The 20,776-nt window shown below is 37.7% G+C and overlaps 2 protein-coding genes across 16 annotated transcripts; one reads left to right on the forward strand and one right to left on the reverse strand.

Moving 5' to 3' along the window:
* Positions 1–136: 136 nt before the first annotated feature.
* On the reverse strand, positions 137–3,729 carry srsf2a (serine and arginine rich splicing factor 2a). 10 transcript variants are annotated; one of them, XR_014630074.1, is made up of 4 exons: positions 3,224–3,725; positions 2,184–2,499; positions 870–957; positions 137–440 (listed from the first exon to the last, which is right to left on the reverse strand). XR_014630074.1 is itself a non-coding variant. In XM_084433710.1 (3 exons), the coding sequence occupies exons 1-2, from the start codon at positions 3,577–3,579 to the stop codon at positions 2,187–2,189; spliced, it is 669 nt and encodes a 222-aa protein (XP_084289836.1). In that variant the 5' UTR covers positions 3,580–3,729; the 3' UTR covers positions 137–957; positions 2,184–2,186. The 10 variants fall into 10 exon arrangements, 5 of the variants coding, with proteins under 5 accessions (XP_084289836.1, XP_084289835.1, XP_084289834.1 ...); XR_014630075.1 differs by having other exon boundaries at positions 870–1,608; XR_014630076.1 differs by having other exon boundaries at positions 2,180–2,499.
* A 2,202-nt stretch (positions 3,730–5,931) lies between these two features.
* rnf157 (ring finger protein 157) lies at positions 5,932–20,741 on the forward strand. Of its 6 annotated transcripts, none has more exons than XM_084434030.1 (20): positions 5,932–6,413; positions 7,750–7,868; positions 8,948–9,036; positions 9,378–9,524; positions 9,685–9,802; positions 9,995–10,061; positions 10,152–10,195; positions 10,839–10,886; positions 10,996–11,067; positions 11,166–11,325; positions 11,889–12,001; positions 13,108–13,343; positions 13,545–13,653; positions 14,187–14,295; positions 14,392–14,573; positions 15,312–15,377; positions 15,464–15,512; positions 16,250–16,369; positions 17,838–17,872; positions 18,341–20,741. In XM_084434030.1, the coding sequence occupies exons 1-19, from the start codon at positions 6,326–6,328 to the stop codon at positions 17,870–17,872; spliced, it is 1,971 nt and encodes a 656-aa protein (XP_084290156.1). In that variant the 5' UTR covers positions 5,932–6,325; the 3' UTR covers positions 18,341–20,741. The 6 variants fall into 6 exon arrangements, 4 of the variants coding, with proteins under 4 accessions (XP_084290156.1, XP_084290155.1, XP_084290157.1 ...); XR_014630107.1 differs by having other exon boundaries at positions 6,196–6,413; positions 14,392–14,568; XM_084434029.1 differs by lacking the exon at positions 17,838–17,872.
* The last annotated feature ends 35 nt before the right edge of the window (positions 20,742–20,776 follow it).

Raw genomic sequence — 20,776 nt, forward strand, 5'->3', positions numbered from 1 at the left:
AATAATAAGATCACAGGAGTATACCAATACTTTTTGTATCAGCACAATTTATTTTTTAGTTATGGAGGGTTTCATTTGCTCATTTACACCAAACAGACAAGTAAAGAATAAGCTATGCACAAAAATGCAGTCATGCTCAAAGAAAGAAAACCTTTATTACCATTCACATATTATGACCAATTGAGCATGTCACAAATTATAGAACTCTTCCGGAGATGTAAAATAAGCTTAGGTATCTGCCTTAATGGGTTTTCACAAAAGGACTTGCACAGGATCTTTCTGCAAAAAGAAAAAACGCTGCAGCCAAATTTAAACAAAATCAGTAAAATCAAGGTGTTACAGGAGCAATCAGGAGAATACTGGAAACAGCCAAGCACTCTGCACCGCAACACGCCACCTTAACAGCTAACCAGCAAAACTCAACTGCTACGCAACTGCGCCTAGTGCATAGAAAATACACAAGAGAGAATATTAGAATCATGTTGTGAAATTTCCCATTTAAACCATAACATATGCGTGGTTTGCAAATATGTCATGGTTTTACATAGTATGATTTCTTAAGAGGCCAAATTACAGTCTGTACACAGTCGTTTAGAGTCAAAGAAATATGCACAACATCCAAAATTGTCCATTAATGTTTATTAAGAACAAAAACCTGATTAAAATGAACTTACTTTATTGTCTGGGAGTTTCAATAACGAAGTAAAAGAAAAAAAAACTACCAAAACTGAAGAGAAATGATTTCAACTAGTAGCCCCATTTAGGCATAAAGACCATTTAATATCACATGGAATTCAAATGTATGATACAAAACAATTGTGGGCAACAGAAACAAGTCATTTAAAAGATTTAGACCAAATTACAATAACCTTTCGGTCTGATATATGGATAATTTGGGTATCCTCAGACGGACATCTGTTCGATGCGATCCTCGAAGAGTCAACCAGTTGACATCATCTAGAAGAAAAGAATAATAAAGTTAGTTTCAAAGAGCATTAAAGCAGAGGAGGTTCTACAATGTCGCCATAAAACGAAGCATTGCATATTACGCAATGCTCGACTTTGGTCAGCTACACAGAACAAACAGGCACTTTCCACACAAATAACTAGCCATAATTACATGAATCTATAGACCTGTTTTTTTGTTCTGCAAGAAACCTTGTGTACCTGATATTTGTTCTGCAAGAAACCTGAAGGGAAAAAGATCCAACAAACCTGAGGGTGAAATATGAACTTCTCAAAGCCATTTTAAGTGTTGGCAAGCTGAAGTACATCCCATTTACTGCCAGTTAGAATAGTATTAAATGACCAAATAAGTTAATTAGGCCTCTCAGACACCCAGCAGCCTGACAGCATGAACTGGCTTTGAGAACACACCCGTATCCATCCCACTTTTGCCTATGCCACGATAGACATGAGTTTGTGACAAGGATGATGGAAAGGTCTGTCCATTGTCCTGCAGACGTACCTCAACACCACCTCAACACTCAATGAGACCGACCTGCTCCATAGCAACCGCCAATCAGCAGCAGGCAGCCAATGGTCGGATCACACACTAACTGCTCTCAAACTGCCCCAAACTCCTCTTTTGCAAACTGGAATCAGCAGCTTGGAGGAAAGAATTCCACATTTAGATGAAATCAATGGAATTTGGCTGGTACACGTTTCAAAACAAACACATACTTACGGCATTGTACCCACGACAGCTCCAAATCAAATATCCATGTGAGGTTAAGTGTGCGTATTAAAAAAATAAACCTTTTAAAAGTCATGCAGATTCAGAGATACCAGACAGATGCTGTGAATAACAGCATCTAATCAGACTAAACTTGGGTAAATCCGGACACCTCCATTAAGATAATGCATCTACCGTTCTAATGCATTGGCAGATGTCTTGAAGGACTTGATGAAAGAGGAAAGTAGAGAGGGGCGAGAAACAGTATATCTTTCTCTTATTTTAAAGCAGCCATTTTAAGTTATTAAAATGCATGCCTTTACTTTCCCCACTTCAGGCATGAGTTATTTGGGGGTCTGCTCAAATCAGTCAAGTTTAGGACTATTAAGTATCATTTACAAAAAAGAACTAAAAGATGCACTTGTAATTAGAAATATTGGATGACTGTAAAAATTCCCCTAGTTGCAATAAAATAATTACTTGTATACAAAGCATTAGACTCACCTACATTTCACGATTCAGCGGGGGCTCCGGCATCCTCTGGAGACTTGGGTCTGCTTCTTGATCGGGATCTTGATTTGGATCCTTTGTTTGATCTCGGAGTAGGACTCCTGGAGCGAGACTTGGACTTAGACCTTGAGCGGGACCTGGAAGCAGATTTGGACTTGCTTCTGCGTGGTGTGCGGGTTTTGGAGCGGGAACGAGACCGAGACCTGGAACGGGAGTAGGACCTTGACCTGGATCGGCTGTAGCGAGATCTGCTACGGGAACGGGAACGGCTCCTGCTCCTGGACTTGCTGTGCCTCCTGCGCCGAGGACTACGGCTAAAAACAAACACCAAATGTATAAGTTAATAAAGATGTATTATTTACACAAAGTTTAATCACTGCAAGTGACCATTAAAAACCTCCCCTAGTAACAGACCAGTAGGCCATAAACATTTAAATTGGATTACAAACTAGTATGTAAACAAATATTAAGGTTTAGGTCGTTGCCAAAACCAGTCATTCGAGTACAATTACCATACAAAAATATTAATACGAGTTCGAATCGTTTCCATGAATCAGTTTTCAAATAGTTAATTTAAAATAACTTTAAAAGTTGTTTAAATGTTGTATTATCGCGTGGTCCCAGGCAACTTTTTGTTGAGTAGTATTAAAAGACGAGTTTGTTGTAATAAAACCCCTAGAAATGCTTATGCTAACAATCGATTCACTGAAAAGATTCGGCTCACAAGAACCAATCTTTCGCGAATCGGATCGCTCACAAATGAGTTGAGCAATTATTTGGTACTACGCCATAGTTACGACGCAACGATACTGACAGTAAATAAATGAACAACTAAATCAAACATAACCAGCATGTAAAAAATAAATAAAAAGTTATAAAACAACTAGTACCTATAAGCATTACAAGGATTATAACACGTGTTGTTTTCAATACCTTGAGGCCTAAGGGCCTCAAATTTGAACTTCGAACAAATGATTGATTGTACAGCAAATTAAAATGGGGGTATTAAAATAGGAGATCGAATATTAAAAGACATACCTGCGGCTTCTCCGTCCATGTCCACCGTACCTCCTCGGCGCGGCTCCACGGCGGCTGTAGTGCGAATCTGGCGGGCGCCCGTATCGCGCCATTTGCACGCGCAGCTCGCGCCCGTCCAGAAGCGCGCCGTCCATGGCGTCCATTGCGTCCTCGGCGTCCCGTTTATCATGGAAACGAACAAAGGCGAACCCACGGCTTTCTTTCGTGTACCGGTCCCTCGGGATGTAGACGTCTCCGACCCGGCCGTACTTCTCGAAAACCCGCCGCAGCGTTTCAGGGGACGTGCGGTAAGTCAGATTGTCGACTTTTAAAGATGTCATGCCCTCGACGTCGGGCGGAGGTCTGCCGTAGCTCATCTTGAATCACTAACTCTACTGCAGTAGGTTATGCGCAAAACAAACGTTTTTTAGCGAGATTCAGAGAAAAAATAACGAACCATTCGGGAGAGTCGAAAGTAACACGCCGTGCGGATAATATCACTCTAAAATGGCGGTAACCGGATTTCCGTGGTTGGTGGAGTTTGGCTTTTATTTCATTTGCAAGGTGAGAAATACTGCCACCTCTGGCATCTGTGGGACACTACACGTTACTTGTTCGGGAGACCCTCTTGTCTAGAAACAGCAAATTTAGCACGAGTGGGAATAAAACGTAACTAACAAGACCATTGATGTGACATCGCCGTGCATTTACCACATTCAAACCCAATGAAACAAACTGCCAGATTTTCTTAAAAAAAACAAAACCATTAAAAAGTAGTGAGAGTAGGCCTTTTTTTCTTTTTATTTCTGGTCACAATTGTAACATGTGAAAATTGCTTAGCTGGAGGTCTGTTGAAAAGTTTAGAGAAAAACAGTGTAAAAAATTGTAAAGATAAATCAATAATACAATAATTATAAAAAAAAAAAAAACCATGAATGAACGAATAAATAAATACTAAATATAACAATACAGTAATGTAAAGGAAACTCAAAGGAAAATCATATTTTAGACATAGCCTATTTGTAATATTAATTATTCACAGTAATTGGGGTCTTTATATAGATGTCTTTTAAATTTTAGGATGGCAGTCCCTATCACGAGGATAATCATGCATGGGCGTCCTTGACATCTAAAAGATTGAAAGATGATGATAATGATAGAAATGGTTTATTGAATAATAATTGTGTATTTTAAGCACAGATACAAGAAGTGTTGTTATATCAAACTGCTTCACAACAACACCTCATAAAATCTAGAAATTGAGAAATTTCCTTTTATATCTTATTCGTGAATGCAAGTATACCCCAATAATCATGATTAAACAACAAATTGCATTGCCAAGGCAAGGACGGTAATAAGTAGGCCTAATGCAAAATATAAAAGTAGCCCATTATAGTATATATGGTATAAATTATTAAATGACAACTGGTTTAAAATGATTAAATGATGAATAATATAGCCATATAAAAAGCAACAATGTCATATAATAAAAAAATAAAAAAAACAAATATGAGCTAGGCCTAAATGTGGGAAAATGAAATGATGGTTTGTGTAACCCTTCTTCTTCTTCTTCCCTTTTTACTTTGTTTTATTCAATGCTTTGACATAACCAGTTACTTATTCAAAATGGTGCTTTGTGCTCTGGTCACACAAATGTGTTTATACTGACTTGTGTAGGCCTACGTGTACAGTAGTCTAATGTGATCACAAAGCAATCTAATCTAACAATAACAATTATATTGTTATACATATTAGGCACTCTCTTATAATCTGCAATATTTTGGCGACTAATATCTTCCTTTCTAATAAAAATACTAATAATATAAAAACAATACATTTGCTCAGTGACACAAGGCCTACTAATTGAACACCGTTTACCCTATAGTGCCTTTACTGCACTGCAGTGGATCACTTCCAAAATTCGGGGAAGGTCACGTTTGGCGAGGCAGGATGTGTTTGTACTGCGCAAAAACCTCAAGTCTGGATTTAAGCCTGACGTCAGGGGAGGCCAATAGCGCTTCGGGGGACAGTAATACAGCACTGATCATTGAGCAGCAAATCTTACTAGCCGATATACGCTTTTCTGGTGAGACAAAACGAGTGCTTCCAGCAGGGGGCGCCTGTCGGCTCCGTTCAAATCTCAGGAGGTTTTTTTGTTTTACTTGAGACGTTTGTATACTTAAACATTCTTTTAAATGTATTTTTAAAGATTTGTACATGATATATAAATGCAATTCGGTCCAAGCAATCTTTATAAAACTATGTTAAATCCGTATGTAGGCTACTACTACTACCCCTAAACAACTGTGTGTTAGGCTATTCCATTCCATTGTGGTTATTCCATTAGCGCAAAGAAAAGTAACAGAGAACACGTTACATGTTAACGCCTTGCGCTGCTTTAGTATAAGTCTGTACCTTATTTTTTTTGGATTGACAGAAAATTGGGTGGACGTGATATAATGTTAAATTATTAATATTAATATGTAGGCTGTTTCATATACATAAAATTAAACTTACGGTATGCCATCTGTGCTTAATAAAATGCTGTTCATTATAGCATATACTGTGAAAGAACATTTATCTTGATATTATGTTTTTATTTGTTAATATTATGCATATAATCAACATCCGGTCCTCTAATCCCCGCCCATTTAGACACTATGCATGCCCGATGCCATTCTACCCTCTTATTTTGTTTCTACATCATTGATACGCATCTGCATCCCATCGCTCAAGCTCTCGGAGAACAGAGGATACAGGGATGATGATGATGATGATGATGTTAAACACACCGAGAAACTGTGTCATATAGAGAGCATCTCACTCCGCTTTGCATCTTGGCCAAAGGATGCCGACCACGGAGACAGAGACAGCCTTATAACAGGGCTTCAGTCTGCAGGACGCAAAAAGCAGCTTGTGTCTGCAGACAAAACAACGAGGGACTCTGTGCGGAGCTTACAGGGCATTAAGAGCACCAACTAATCCTGTCCATGGCCAAACATATAAAAGCGAAGAGCAAAATTACGGGCTTTTGCGCGAAGAAGGAGATGTTCGGACTACAGAAGACGAAGCAGCAATAGGATTGCAATCATTCAGTGTTATTTTAATTTTTGGCTATTTGAAATGGGAGCTTTGACAAGCCGTCAGAATGCAGGAGTGGAGGAGATCGATATACCATCCAGTTCTGTTTACAGATACCCACCCAAATCCGGTGAGAAAATAATACATTTTATATATTAAACTAATATTATATTAGGCTGCATTGTATCATATTCATATATCGAATTATTAAAATTAAATACGGTTCTTATTACTCTTATATTATATTAGGCTATAAATAAATGAACCGTTAAGCCCAATAGAGAACCCCAAGCTTGTTCTGATTTTATAGGCCTACACTTTCATAGGCTAATTATTGGGAAATATTATATATAAAATAAGGCAAATAAACTTGGCTTGTAGAATTTAGCCTAGTTCTTTTTTTTCTTCTTTTCTTGCAATAGAAATGCAAGATTTTTACTCATTTTAACTCCAAGGGCCCAGGGCCACCACCCACTGTTTCCTGGTCAGCAAGTATCTGAGTAGCATAGTAGGCCCATAGATGCTTGCCTTTATATTGAGATGGGGCCCATCAGTCCCAGTGGTGCTGTGTCTACTGAAATGCACCACAATTAGAGCTAATGTATCAATTATTTCGAACTCAGCATTAAGCCTGAATCTGAAAATAAGTGTCCACAGCACTGTAGGTAAAAGGAATTTATTGTGAGCTATGTGGTTTACATAGCTTCTGCTAACCTAATACATTAACTTACTATGTTCATTTTCAGATAATCTCAGATAAGATAATCTTCCTGTATGTTTAGAAAATGCAGCACTCATCAAGCTAGTTTTATAATGATTGTTTTACAAATCTTTAGATTGTTGAGGAGACAGGCAGATGAGAAGATGACATGTCGTGTGTTAACCACTAGTAACCAGATACGCTATACGTGCATCCTGGGACTTGTGCCTGATTCTGGCTTCCTTCTGCTCCAGTTTCAAGCTAGTTCATCTATCTACCCTTGTATCTTCCCATGGCGGTTGGCTATATCCTCTGTCTGCCCTTGAGCTTGTCTTTCTTTAATCTATTGGTTCCCCAGTCTACTCTGTCTGTCTTAATTTATTAACCTTTCAGTTGTCTTGTGTCCAGACTTCACTCTGGAGGAATGGAGGTTTCTGCATCTACTTATCATTTTCTGCACCATTTAGTAGTCTACATGTTGCTAAAGAATTAAAATGTGTATCTGTTACCTGAAAGAGCTACTTCTACCTCATCTGAAAGCTAAAGTGTAATACAATGTAGTCAGGTTAAATTGTATTTTTGATTTAAATAAAACCAGTTAATTTGTTACCACACAAATGGTACCGTAAATTATTAAAAATGTATGTTTTGAATAAAATAGTCTGACTGAGAGTACTGAGACTCTAGATTTTTGTGTGACAACTGTACATTTAAATGTATTCAGTCATCAATATCTGTAACATTTGATCTGTTTGTTGTCATGCAGGGAATTATTTTGCTAGCCATTTTATAATGGGAGGAGAGAAGTTTGATTCAACACATCCTGAAGGCTACCTCTTTGGTGAAAACACTGACCTCAACTTCTTAGGCAACAGACCAGTTGTGGTAAGATTACATTTCATTTCCTGGTAAAATATAGATTAGATGCAGCCATTTTTGACTGATTATTATAGGAGGTCATGAAACCAATTATTCTGTTCCATTTATTGATCTTATCTTGAGTGATCTCAAGTTTATCAAAATTTATCAAAAACAGTATGCCTCATGACTCATTTTATTATATTACATATAAATTACAGATATTTTACAAATGGTATAATTATTTAAAATTATATATAACTTTTATATAATATTTTATATTATTAACATATTTTAAAACATATAAATATCTTTATGTTTAATAATATGAATATAATATGAATTCATATAATACATATTCATACATTTACAATATAAAAAAATGTATTTTCCTCATAATTCTGACTCATATTTGAGCCGTTATGAGATCTGCTTAGGACTGTTACTTTAACTGGAGATTCACACTAGTTTCATGTAAATTACAATATGTTGGTGGAAGCTTCTATAATTCACAGGATTATATGTGTAATTCTGGCTCATGTAATTGTTTATTGCTTTACTTCATCCAGAGCTTTATCCTGATATGTACTGCATGTGTGCTTTATGAACGCATACATGTATTTCTGTACGCGGTGGGTCTTTTATTTATACTATGTGCATTAGCTGCGGGGCCCGTCTCTAAGCAGACAGGCTAGTGATGCTGTGGATTTAAGCAACGGCTTACCGCAAGTAGTACAGAGAGCCACATTCAGTCTGAACTCCCGGGAGGGGGAAAGGGGAGGCAACAGGCTCACCCAGTGTTGACCCACACACGTACACACGCGCGGTGCCTCTCTGGCACGTGGGCATGCCTGCGCATTGCGTTTTTCCAGAGGAAACGCACACACACATACATCAACAAAACAGCTTGTTTGGAGATCAGTGTATGTCACCTTTATTGAAATGTGGATTTGTTGCCAGATTGTTTTTCAACTTGGTAAGAGATCATATGTGTGTATCAGATATGTCAGATGATAAAACAGGGCAAAATGCTTCTCCAACATTATAATAAACAATAACTTCACCCTGACTCCTAAGTGTTTATTGTGCTGTGATTGTGATTGTAGTTCCCGTACAATGCTCCCCCTCCTCCTGAGCCGGTCAAGACCCTCCGCAGTCTCATCAACATCCGAAAAGACACCCTGCGGCTTGTCCGGTGAGATTTTCCTCGCAAATACCTTTAATACACCTGACAGAGCTCACCTGACTCCTTTTCTTTCCTGTATTGAAGTATTTGTTAAAACAGAACATTTGGATGGGACATCACATGTTAAAGGGATTGTCCATTTTTAGTTATGATTACAGCCATGAACCTTGATTCAAAACCTGCTTTTTTGGTTGATACTTGTATTTGTATTTTATATCATATTCTATGGATAAAACCCTGATGTTACATTTATTAAATATATTATGTATCTTTCTGCGTGTTACTGTTGTGAAACAGTTTTGCTAAAATCTTAACTGGACATCTAGTAAAGTTTGAAATTTTTACTTCAGGTGTAGTGAAGACATGAAGCTTCCTGGACAGGAAGTTGGGAAAAGTCACAGCTGCTACAATATTGAGTTTACCTTTGATGCCGACACACAAGTTGCCATCACTATATACTACCAAGCCATTGAAGAGTTTCACAATGGTGTGCCAATGTAAGTTGAGCATTAGACACACACTGAATATTCCCTTTTTTATCATTTATTAAGAAAACACTTCAAGCTCAGCCTTTACCAGTTGATCGAAGAGCAGCAAGTTGGGAAATGACATCAAAGCTTGGCTTTTATCGCTCTGTTCGTTGTGTGTTGTTGACAGATACTTGCCGCAGGACAGCTCTCTGCAGTCAGAGACGGTGCATTTCAAACGCGGCGTCTGCCAACAGTTCTGTCTGCCCTCTCATTACGTCAACTTATCAGAATGGGCAGATGAGGAGGTAACACATCTGCTAGCTATGTCCTTGTTTTGTGTCTATGTGTTTTTGCATTTTGGGGATTAAAAAAGTTTAAAATAGGTCAGATTGAAACTGAATTAGTCCTAATCTGTCTCATTAAAAAAAAAATCATTGAGCAATTCATGATGCATGTCCTTGGAGCACTTTGGTTAAACCTGGTTTATTGTTACACAGCTTTTGTTTGACATGGATAGAGACATCTACCCCATGGTTGTACAAGCAGTTGTGGATGAGGGAGACGGTGAGTTGGATGTAATTGGATATAATATGTAGAAATATATATTTGGAAATATATATAAATATGTTGGACCATGTTTTTGTGGTTGTGCAGAACACTTGGGACACTCCCATGTTCTTCTTGCATCCTTTGAGAAGGTATGTTTTTTGTGTAAACAAATATTTTTTATATGTTCAAAAGATTTTTAATGTTTTTGAAAGAAGATCACCAAAGCTGTTTTTATTTGATTAAAAATACAGTAAAACAGCTATATTGTGAAATATTATTTCAATCAAAAATAACTACTTTATATTTGAATACATAAACTGTAAGAAACTGTGAATTTCTAACAGCCATTATTCCAGTGTTCAGTGCCACATGATTCTTCAGAAATTATTTGAATATGCTGATTTGGTGCGTTCTCAGTTGGACTGTATCTACAATATTTTTGTAGAAACCATGATACAGTTTTCCAGCATTTTTGGATGAATAAAGTTAGAAAGAACAACATTTATATTCGATTGTTTATCAGTTTAATGCATCCTTGCTGAATAAAAGTAGTAATTAAAAAAAACATTCCCATTCATACTGTGTTCTGCTTATGCAAATAAGGACTGGATTACACAGTTAAAGTGTGCAGTTGTACTATTTCTACCTGATCTAACCCTTAAAATGATCATTCAGGTAATCAGATTGATTTAAATAACTTTTGAGCGTAATTAAAACCAGTTTAGTTTATCTGACAAAAATACATTTACTGTGATGACTAGTGATTATATAATAATAGTCTTTTTCTCCTAGCATATGGATGGAAGTTACTGTGTCAAGCCTCTGAAACAGAAACAAGTGGTAAGGGCCCTCTTACTATTTATGTAAAATGGCTTTTGAAATTGGCTTTGGCATTGCTAATTATCAAATTTTCAATAAACCTCTTAAGCCTATCATGATTTTCTCTTAGGTGGATGGTGTCAGTTACCTGCTGCAGGAGATCTACGGCATAGAGAACAAATACAATAGTCAAGAATCAAAGGTACATCATCATCCACTTCACAAAAAGAACAGACAACATCTGTCACTTTTAAGCTTTCATTTTAAAAGCTCATCAAAATGACACACTCAAATTTACAGGTGGCTGAAGATGAGATTAGCGACAACAGCGCTGAATGTGTGGTGTGTTTGTCAGACGTGCGGGACACACTTATCCTGCCCTGCAGACACCTGTGCCTGTGCAATGCCTGCGCAGACACACTGCGTTACCAGGCCAACTGTTGCCCCATCTGTCGACTACGTAAGCAGCAACCCCTTTACCGGACTCATTCAACACGACTCTCTGATTAAGATTATTATATTTATGAAAATATAATATTGCTTAGATAATATTTGCATTTATAGTGTCTCATGTTTTGGTGTATATTTCAATGAATAAAATACTGGACTCCGTTCACACTAAGAACAATAGCTAAAAAGATAACTATAGCGATAATAACTATATTAGCGTCCACACCAATGCATGATAACGTTCTGTTTATTATAAGCATGCACAGCATTATAGATTCTGATAGGCTGTCAATGTTTTTATCAGCTGGGGAAAAAATTGTTTTGAAAAGGATTCCAACGAAATTATTCCTCTGCTGTTAACTGTTATAGTTGTGGTGTGGACTCTGCTATTCTTTTAAATTAAAATTAATTTTTATTTATATCAGAATTTTAACGTTATAGTTATCATCCTGGGAGTAAACGGGCCTGTATTCATGCTAGTTGATGCTATTTTTTTACAAAAGACATTTATTCAAGTTGTTTATCTATGTTTGTATTGTTTCTGATCAAATATTTGACTCATTTAAATGTTAGCGTTTCGTGCCCTCCTTCAAATACGAGCGATGAGGAAAAAACTGAGCCCGCTCACACCTACTGGATTCAACCCTGTCATCACCTCGCAGACGTCAGATTCAGAGGAGCACTCGGTAACACTACATTTGGTTCACAGTGTTCATACATAGCTTTATTCATATATATATATTCAAATATATTTATAGCTAAATAAATGCAGCCAGGCATTTGAATCTGCTTTATTGAGCCTCATTGATTGTCAAAAACTGAAAATAGCTGATCAAGGGTCCAAAATAAATATATTCCTGGAGCTAAACGTGAGTACAGATGGCTGTGGCGAGTACATAAAACTTTGTTAGGAGTATTAACGTCAGTGGTTTAAGTAGTCAGACTCTCTCTGATGTAAGTGAGGAGCACATTTTAAAGTGGCGCTATTATGCTATATTATAGGTTCCTAATTTTGTTTTGGAGGTCTCCTGCAATAGGTTTACATGCATCCAAGGTCAAAAAAAGTTAAATTTTCTCATAATATACATTACACTTCACCTCATTTCTCAAAGAGTCTGAAAACGGTTCGTTCGAAGATTCAGTCTCTCGAAACCCCTCCTTGCAGCAAGCCTACTCTGCTCTGATTGGTCAGACGGCCCAGTCGGTTGTGATTGGTCTTACAGCGCGTGTCAGAAACGAAACGCCTATTACCAAATCTGAATTTCAGCTCCGGAGGCTTCCTCAGTGCTTGATACACAGTGATGTGAACGATGGTGTCGGTTTTTCTTTATCAATTCCAGCATGAGTCCTCATTTATTTGAAGTGCACGCAAAGTGGGTTTGCAGCACTGAAAACAGCGTCTTCTTGACATGTTGACAACACAGTCTTTTCCAGGCCTCAGCTACACTACAGTGTTTGAGGGCGGGTCAAAGTAGATGTCATTCGTGGCTTAAAGAAGACCATAGGCTGGCAATATGCAAATTTGTCGATTCTTTCTATTAGGAGACAATAACTTTATTTGTTGTGCACTGTGATCTTTTAAACTTTGCAGACATTTTACATTCACAAACAGCTATATTACACACTGCATAAAAGGGAATATTCAAAAAAGCATAATAGGGGCACTTTATATATGCATACTGCATACATATTTAAACATACTGTATGCACCGTCTATTCATTCTAAAGATGAAAATGTTGTTATGCTTCCAAACTGTACTGCTGTTCACGGCCACATGTATATTTACTACAGGCATCAGAGCACATCCCACCAGGCTTTGAGGCTGTGTCCCTGTTGGAGGCCTTGAATGGGCCCCTGAACCCGTCGCCATCTGCTCCTCCACTTCAGGGCCTCACCAGGGGCCATGTTTCTGGATCTACGCCCACATATGGCAGCGATAGCCACCACACGCCTGTGCGCTCCCTCTCTCCACTAGAACACTCTGTCAACTCCAGCCAGAATGGGAAACACAAGAAGAGTGGCTCTAAGTGAGTGAGCCCTAACTGAAAGATTGAATAGTGTAGTATTTTGGTATTACTGTAAAATACTTTTAATTAATGTCTACAAAACATTTGCTGGGTGTTATTAAAACAGTCAATTTACAGCTTTTCCTAAAGGTAAAATTACGGGCTGAAGAACAAGGCAGAGAAGTGAGTCCTTGCTAATCATGTATTCTGGGAACTCTCTAGATCCCTCTCCCAGAATTCTTCAGTGCTGCCTGAGGAGGAGGATGAGAAGTCATGCAGTGAGTCTGAAGTGCAAACGTGCAGGAGAAAATTGCATGTAGAACAGCAAGAGGTACAAGCATCTCAAACATTGATAAATGTATTTTATACATATTATTTTATGCATTTTCTGTTTTATTGTTAAATTTTTTTTTTTTTTAAAGAAGTCTGTTATGCTCACCAAGGCTGGATTTATTTGATCAAAAATACAGTAAAAAACATTCATATTTTCACGATTTCAAATAACTTTTTACTATTTTACTACATTTTAAAATCTAATTTTTTCCTGTGATGTCAAAGCTGAATTTTCAGCATCTTTACTCAGGGCTTCAGTGTCACATGCTCCTTCAGAAATCATTCTAATATGCTGATTTTTGTGCTCAAGAAATATTTCTCATTATTATCAATGTCAAAAACAGTTGTGCTCTTTCATTCAAAAATATATAGATATAACTTTGTTCTCTTTAATTCTAAAATAATACAATTGTAGGAAATATACAATGGAATATTTTATAATACTTGCAGTACTACAGCATTTACCCCCATATTTATAATACAGTGTCATCACATCAATCTGATTATCATCATGTTTGTATTTCCCTGCAGTCTGGAGTGACTCCTGAAAGTGACAACCTCACTCTGTCATCCTCGGGGGCCATAGATCAGTCCTCCTGCAACGGCACCCCTCTCTCCTCCACAATCACCTCCCCAGAGGGTACAGCTTTGCAGTGAACTAAATCTTACTCACTGAAACACACATCAGAGCTCACTCATTTTCATTTGTTTGTCTTTCTCTTCCTGCCCTCATCAGACCCAGTAAGCAGCAGCCTGGCCCAGTCTGTGATGTCAATGGCGTCCTCTCATAGCCAGCACTCTCAGATTAGCACCGACACACTCTCTTCAATGTCCGGATCCTACATGGCTGGGGCAGAGGGAGAGGAGGCCACTGAGACCCCAGCAGAGAGCCGAGCCCCTTCCCAACATGAGGGTGAGGTAAGTCAGTTAGAAGGCATGGATGCAGGACAATTCATCACTTTTGTTTGTTATCTTTAGATGCTTTAGTTGATGCTGATTTTATAGTTTTTTATCTCCTGGGCATCAAACAGTAGTTGTAGTCATGTAGCCTAGCGGTTGATATCCAGGTTTCCAGGCTAATGAATAATCTAAATATATCTGATAATTTTAAGATTGGGATTTCCAGGCCTGGAAAAATCATGGAAATTAATAAAATAAAAAATGACAACTCTAGAAAAGAGTGCAACACTCACTCATTTCTTTCAAATTAATGACGTTCGAAACGTCATTGTTTTTAAAGAAATAAAGTTACATTTATGTTTGTTGCACTCTAGAGTTGAATTTTTTTTACCTCTATAGCTTGTTTGTGCATTTCAATTTTGGTTTAAAATGAAAAATATAAAGGCATTCAGATTTCTATTTATTTTTTCATTTATTGTAAAACACTATTTTGGATGAAATGTGCTATATAAATAAACTTTCCTTGCCTATTTCATTGGTTAGAAATGATTCTTTGTGAATGCGATCTCTATTAAACAGTTTTTAAAAATGACAAACAAATGAAAAAGTCATGGAAATTCATAGGTGAAAAGTTATCAGAACACTGTAACCAAAACTTCAATCCCCATTGCACAAAAATGTAGATGAGATGCCAAGAGATGTTTGTGCAAATCATTTTGTGTGTCTTACAGAGACCATATTTACATATGTCCGCAGGAAATCCCCAACGAGGCAAAAGGGCATAACTTTGTGGCTGCCATTCTTGAAGAACAGGATTCGGAGGTGAAACATTCAAACAGCCAAACATCTTAAACCCAGCTATTTGTTTTCTATTTATTATTTATTCAACTGTGTATTTTCGTCTTCAGGGAAATGATGTGACTGAGGAAGATTGTGCATCTCCCACCAAAGAACATGGTAATTGTAACCTCAGCTATTGGCTGTAATTATCACGATTCACGACACCGTACACTAGATTAAGGAGAAAAAACACTGCAATGTAGGTGGTACTTCATCCACAAGACAAGAGCTTCTAAATCTGCCCACACACCTGCTTGATGAATAACTTGTGTTTGCAGGCGGGCCAAAGGTCATTCACTACAAATATAAATATCACATGACTCATTTAAGGCGAATGTAGTTCATTTTTTCAATGTTTTGTTTAATCAGCCCACATACAAGCCCACTTGGCATTTGAATTTTACAGGCACATCCAGTATCTAGCTTTCTACCTATTATTTTATTTATTTACATTTTTATAATGAGTGTGCATCTGTACTAATACTATAAATTCTTTCAAACAACTAATTGTTGATTTTCAAATATAAGGGATTGAGGTTTTGCTTTTAGAGTTTTCTTTCTATTGTAACTAATTCCCTTTTTGCATATACATTTTTCATCCGTTTCTTATTTAATGTGGTGAATGCTTACTAAATGAGTGTCAAAGTGTTCGCCAGTTGTGTTCTCGTGCACGCGCCGATCGCATCCGCTCTGCTTTCACATGAGTATGTGTGCATCCATCCACCACAGCCATCACTAAATGGCTGCCGAGTAGCATCCTGCACCCTATTGCTCTGACCCTTCACTGCTGTTCTCCACTCGGCTGCTCTGCCCTGCCTCGGCTGCTCTTGTTTGACCTCTGACCTCGCTTGCAGGTGGGCGCAGGAGGAGCGAGGTGCTTTGTCCAGAGTTTGACAATAACAATCAGGGGCAGTCTGACACCCACTGTATGACAGGCCTGGACAATGAGCAGCCTCCTGACGGCCGATACGCTGGTGAGTGGCAACCTCTCGAACATGGACTTTCTGATTGGAAGGGATTGGGTGAGGCGGTTTCAAGATGTCCCTTTAAAAAAGCAACTGGTTCTAAAACACTATTGGCTTTCTCTGCTCATGCACGCCCTTTCTTTGACCCTGCTGTGATTTTGTGTAGCATTAATTGGTACAGTGGCCATGCCCTTTATCCCCCCACTTTTGTTTGTGTTTATGTGTATGTGTGAGTTTATATCATGTATGACTTGTTTCTATCTCTCTGGGTCATACTAATAATAGCTAAGTTCATGTTCAGTGTCTGCCAGCTCAAAGTAGCTTTGCGTCTCCCTTCATTTCTATGTTCATCACTTCATTTTTCTGCTCATCCTCCCTCCTCTTTTGCCAGCAAATACTATTAATCCCGAACTCTTGATTACTGTCATCCAGAGAAAGCATTCTCTCTGGAAGGACACTAATGAAGCTTTTCACATGAGATTTGTGATAGTACAATGTGATTCGTACACACACTATTAATCATCAGCATCATCATCATCATCATCATCATCTCAATTATATTTTTAGTCATTGTGACTACTAAACAGTTCAAAATATAAAATTGGCCGAAAAGGACTAGGACACGTAAGCTACACTTAAGTGTCTGAATTTGATTGCATTATGATGATGCTCCCTTGCAAAGGACTCCCTTTATAAAACATATAGGTAGCTGTGTATTTTTGTGTAAAAAGAGGCATTTATGTTGTACATAACTTTATCAATATGTGTAAATGTTATCTGGAACATTTTTTTTAAGTAAAATATTTTTTTTCAATGGAATAAAATAATTGTGATTAATCTCATGATTTACAAATGAATGTAAAGGTCAAATTCAGTCAATTTTATTTATTTATTAAATAATTTATAATATAATATAATATATATACATTTATTTAATTATCTTTTTACATGTATTGACTAATTTTTACTGAGCTTGTGTGGCCTCTGGGGGTTCCCGCAAGCCCGTTTGGAAACCAGTTAAAATTTTTGTGAAATGTTTTGATTGAAAAGTATGTCATGTGGTTTGATATTTTATGTAATGCAATGAAATTGATACATTTTCAAGTGCTAATTAAGTGTCCATATACTGTTTGTGGTCATTATCAAGTCCTGCTTATAGGATTTATAGAAAATGAAAATCACTTACTTGAATAGACACTTGATTGAACCTCCTGTTGATTAAAGTTAAAAGTTTCCAGTGAAAGTGCATTTTTTTTTCCCTCAAAAAGACCCTGGCTACCATCATCTTCTCATTATCTCTAAGCACCGAGCTTCTCCTCTCTCTCAATCCAACTCTCATTTTCTGTGGATGGCTGGTTGATTCTCTTGATGTGCTGTAAATGTGCTGTGTTCTCTCTCTTTTCTGTCTCTGTTTTTCCTTCCATCATCTCCCATCTCTCTTTCTCTCTATCTTCCTGGATGTCTGTGGAACGGACAGACGAGGACTCGTGTCCTGTTCACATTGAGGAATAGGTATGGAGCAAGTTAAAAGGCAATGCACAGAGGTCATGGATTCACAAAGAAGTTTCTGCCTTTCTGCCATTCACTATTATCATCAGTGAGATTCTTTGCCTTTTGACCTCTTTGGGTTAAAAGAGCCTTTTCATCATTTACTCAGGATGCATGGTGAATATTCAATACAGGATATTTCAGTTCACAGAAATCTTGGAGAACAATGGATAAAAAAAAAAAAAGTGTCTTGATTTGCATGATGGACATTTTGACCAACCGACTTATTTTAACATTGATCTCCAAGAGATGCTCCAATTTGGGGGAAAAGGTCTAGTTCTTTTAGTTCTTCTATATTTCAGTTCTTTCTAAATCACTTTTCCACAAACCCATTTTTATTTTACCCTTCACAACTACCTTCTTGCCTTCTTTATTTTCAACCTGCTGTCATCTGTATCTTCTCACGTGGACTTTCTCTGTCCTGTCTGTCAGGTCTGTTATACCTTGACGTCTATCGTCATGGGCGGGATCCTTTGACTCACCATGCGTCCACTAGCAACATCAACCTGGACGAGCAAGGGGTCACTAATGAGGCAGCAAATTCCAAGAACAAACCTCATCGTGGACCCCTGGCTGTGTGAAATCCTCAATCCACCCAGGCACAGACCTACTCCAATCCTGAGAGGGATATTTGCCTCTTTCTTCATCCCACCTCTGCCTAAACTCATGCCCACACCAATTACTCATGGATTAAATCCTACATGCAAACTAGGGAGGATTGACTGTGTGGTTTCCCTTCTCATTTGTGATAGATGTTATGTTTTTAGCACTCTTTTGGTGTTGATACTTGTGTAAAGCACCACATTTACACCAACGCTCCCACCCCCTCATGTGTAGAGATAAAGCAAATCTCCTGATGAAAGACTGAAAAATGAGGACATGATAAAGACTCCAACCTCTGATCCAAGCAATGTTTTTCTCTTAGAGAGCAGGCAAATTTCATGTCAAGGCTGTGCGACTATACTTTTTCAAACGTGCTGTGACACGTTATAATTGCAGCAAGCACTTTTAACCCCCATGAATTCATAATCAAATCCTGCTGATCTGAATCAACGTCCCTTGGGATTTTCCTCAGTAATGTCACTGAACATTTGTATGAATATTTCAACTTGTACTCCTGGAGATCTGCCCACAATACCCAAGATAGATGTTTCAAAAGAAAATGATGGAAAACAGAGAGATGAATTTTTAAAGTTTCAATCATAAACTCAATCAGTCCGTCACAAGATTTACTTGGAGCAATAACACACATTTGCTCACGTTTCTGCCCTTGTCAGTTTGCTGCAGCTCACTTTGAGCTCCACGTATAGCCCTGCATGTTACAAAGACCCAAAGCTACTGAGCTGCCTAACCTGCGTTACACATGGGAAAACTTGCCTGTGACATCCTCAGATTGCTAATGTTGATGGTAGGTTAAATGTCACAAAGCTACTTTCAAGCTTTTTGTGTGTTGTTTAACAAAATACGTGTTTGTTTCATGTCTAAGGTACAATCTAGCATATGCCTATATGCTACAGTTAGTCAGTTTGACTTGAAGCAAAGCTGAAGTAGCTCTTCAGGTGTGATTCATATGGATTACTATCGCAGGTACTTTGGTATAGAGGTTCCTTTAAAAGCAATTTTTGTTATGTATTCCTTTTGAAAAGTGTTGCACTTTCCTATAGAGATCCTTGAAAGTGTTTACTTAGCAGTCATTATACAGTGAGAATGAAGGAAAGACTTTGAAAAGTCAAAGTCACGCCACTAACATGAAAAACAATCAACAACTTTCAGTGTTTTTGACAGTTCTGCCAAACCGAATTCACAGTGTTTAAACTTGCTCTTTGTTGCACCAGTGGTACGTTCGTGGTTATTTTATTTAACGGAAATCTTTGGGCTCTCTTTTCAGATCCTAAAAGGGATAGTTTACCTAAAAATGAAAATTCTGAAAGGACCCTATATTGATTTCAAGTGATCTTTTATGTTCCACAGAAGAAAAAAAAGTCACAGATTTGGAGAGACATGAGGGTGAGTAAATTAAAATAATTGTATATTTTTAGGTGAACTATCCCTTTACCATCATTCCTACAATTCCTTAATCTAATCTAGTTTTCTTGATTCATTAGCACTTGTCTGGACTATACGAAAGGATTCACAGTACAATCAAATAGTGATTATTTCTCTCTCAAAATGTCTACTGTACTTTGAGAACCAACAATGCTTTTCCTTTGTGTGGAAAATGTTTATTTTTTATTTATTTTTATGTTAGCCTAGTTCTTGTTATCGTTGTAAAAGTCTGTTCAATATGTTGTTTACTGTAGTATATGAACGGTGTGAAATTTCTCCAAATGGGATTGTATACATTGATTACACATGCACTAGTAGATATTCCCTTGACAGCAGATATGTGGTGCATGTGGTAAGCGCATGGTAGTTGCAGTCAGAAAATAGAAATCCTCCACTTTTTCATTTGCACTATATGTCTAGCCCTTCCACACTGAGCTTACATGTAATGTAAGCAACAGGTACTGAGTCACAAGACAAGCAATACAGCCGCATAATAGCACGTTGTTGTCTGGAGACGATACAGATAAACGTAGCCATGCATTGAATGTTTTACAGCAGAATGTCACATATACGTGCAGAGAGAAACCACTGTCGTGTAACATGCACTGAGCATGGACGTATTCAAGGGGTTTTCTCCAGTTTTGCTATCTGTATTGCTTTTGTGATTCTGTTCTGTCCTCTTTCTGCACCAGGAGGAGTGAGCTAAACACACGAGGAATGGGTTGCATCAATTCACTTTTGTAGAATGAAGATTACAAAATGTCGAAAACACAATAAACCTTTTCTTAAAAACAAGATTTGTTTGGAGCATTGTAAAAGAAA

Source organism: Rutilus rutilus (assembly GCF_951802725.1).
Source record: "Rutilus rutilus genome assembly, chromosome: 16".
Lineage (NCBI taxonomy): Eukaryota > Metazoa > Chordata > Actinopteri > Cypriniformes > Leuciscidae > Rutilus > Rutilus rutilus.

Coding starts and splice junctions, on each gene's coding strand:
- srsf2a (XM_084433710.1), bottom strand. CDS start 3,579: ATGAGCTACGGCAGACCTCCGCCCGACGTCGAGGGCATGACATCTTTA. Junction 2,500..3,223: donor CATGGACGGAGAAGCCGCAG/GTATGTCTTTTA, acceptor GTTTGTTTTTAG/CCGTAGTCCTCGGCGCAGGA.
- rnf157 (XM_084434028.1), top strand. CDS start 6,326: ATGGGAGCTTTGACAAGCCGTCAGAATGCAGGAGTGGAGGAGATCGAT. Junction 6,414..7,749: donor CAGATACCCACCCAAATCCG/GTGAGAAAATAA, acceptor GTTGTCATGCAG/GGAATTATTTTGCTAGCCAT. Junction 14,574..15,311: donor CTTCCCAACATGAGGGTGAG/GTAAGTCAGTTA, acceptor ATATGTCCGCAG/GAAATCCCCAACGAGGCAAA.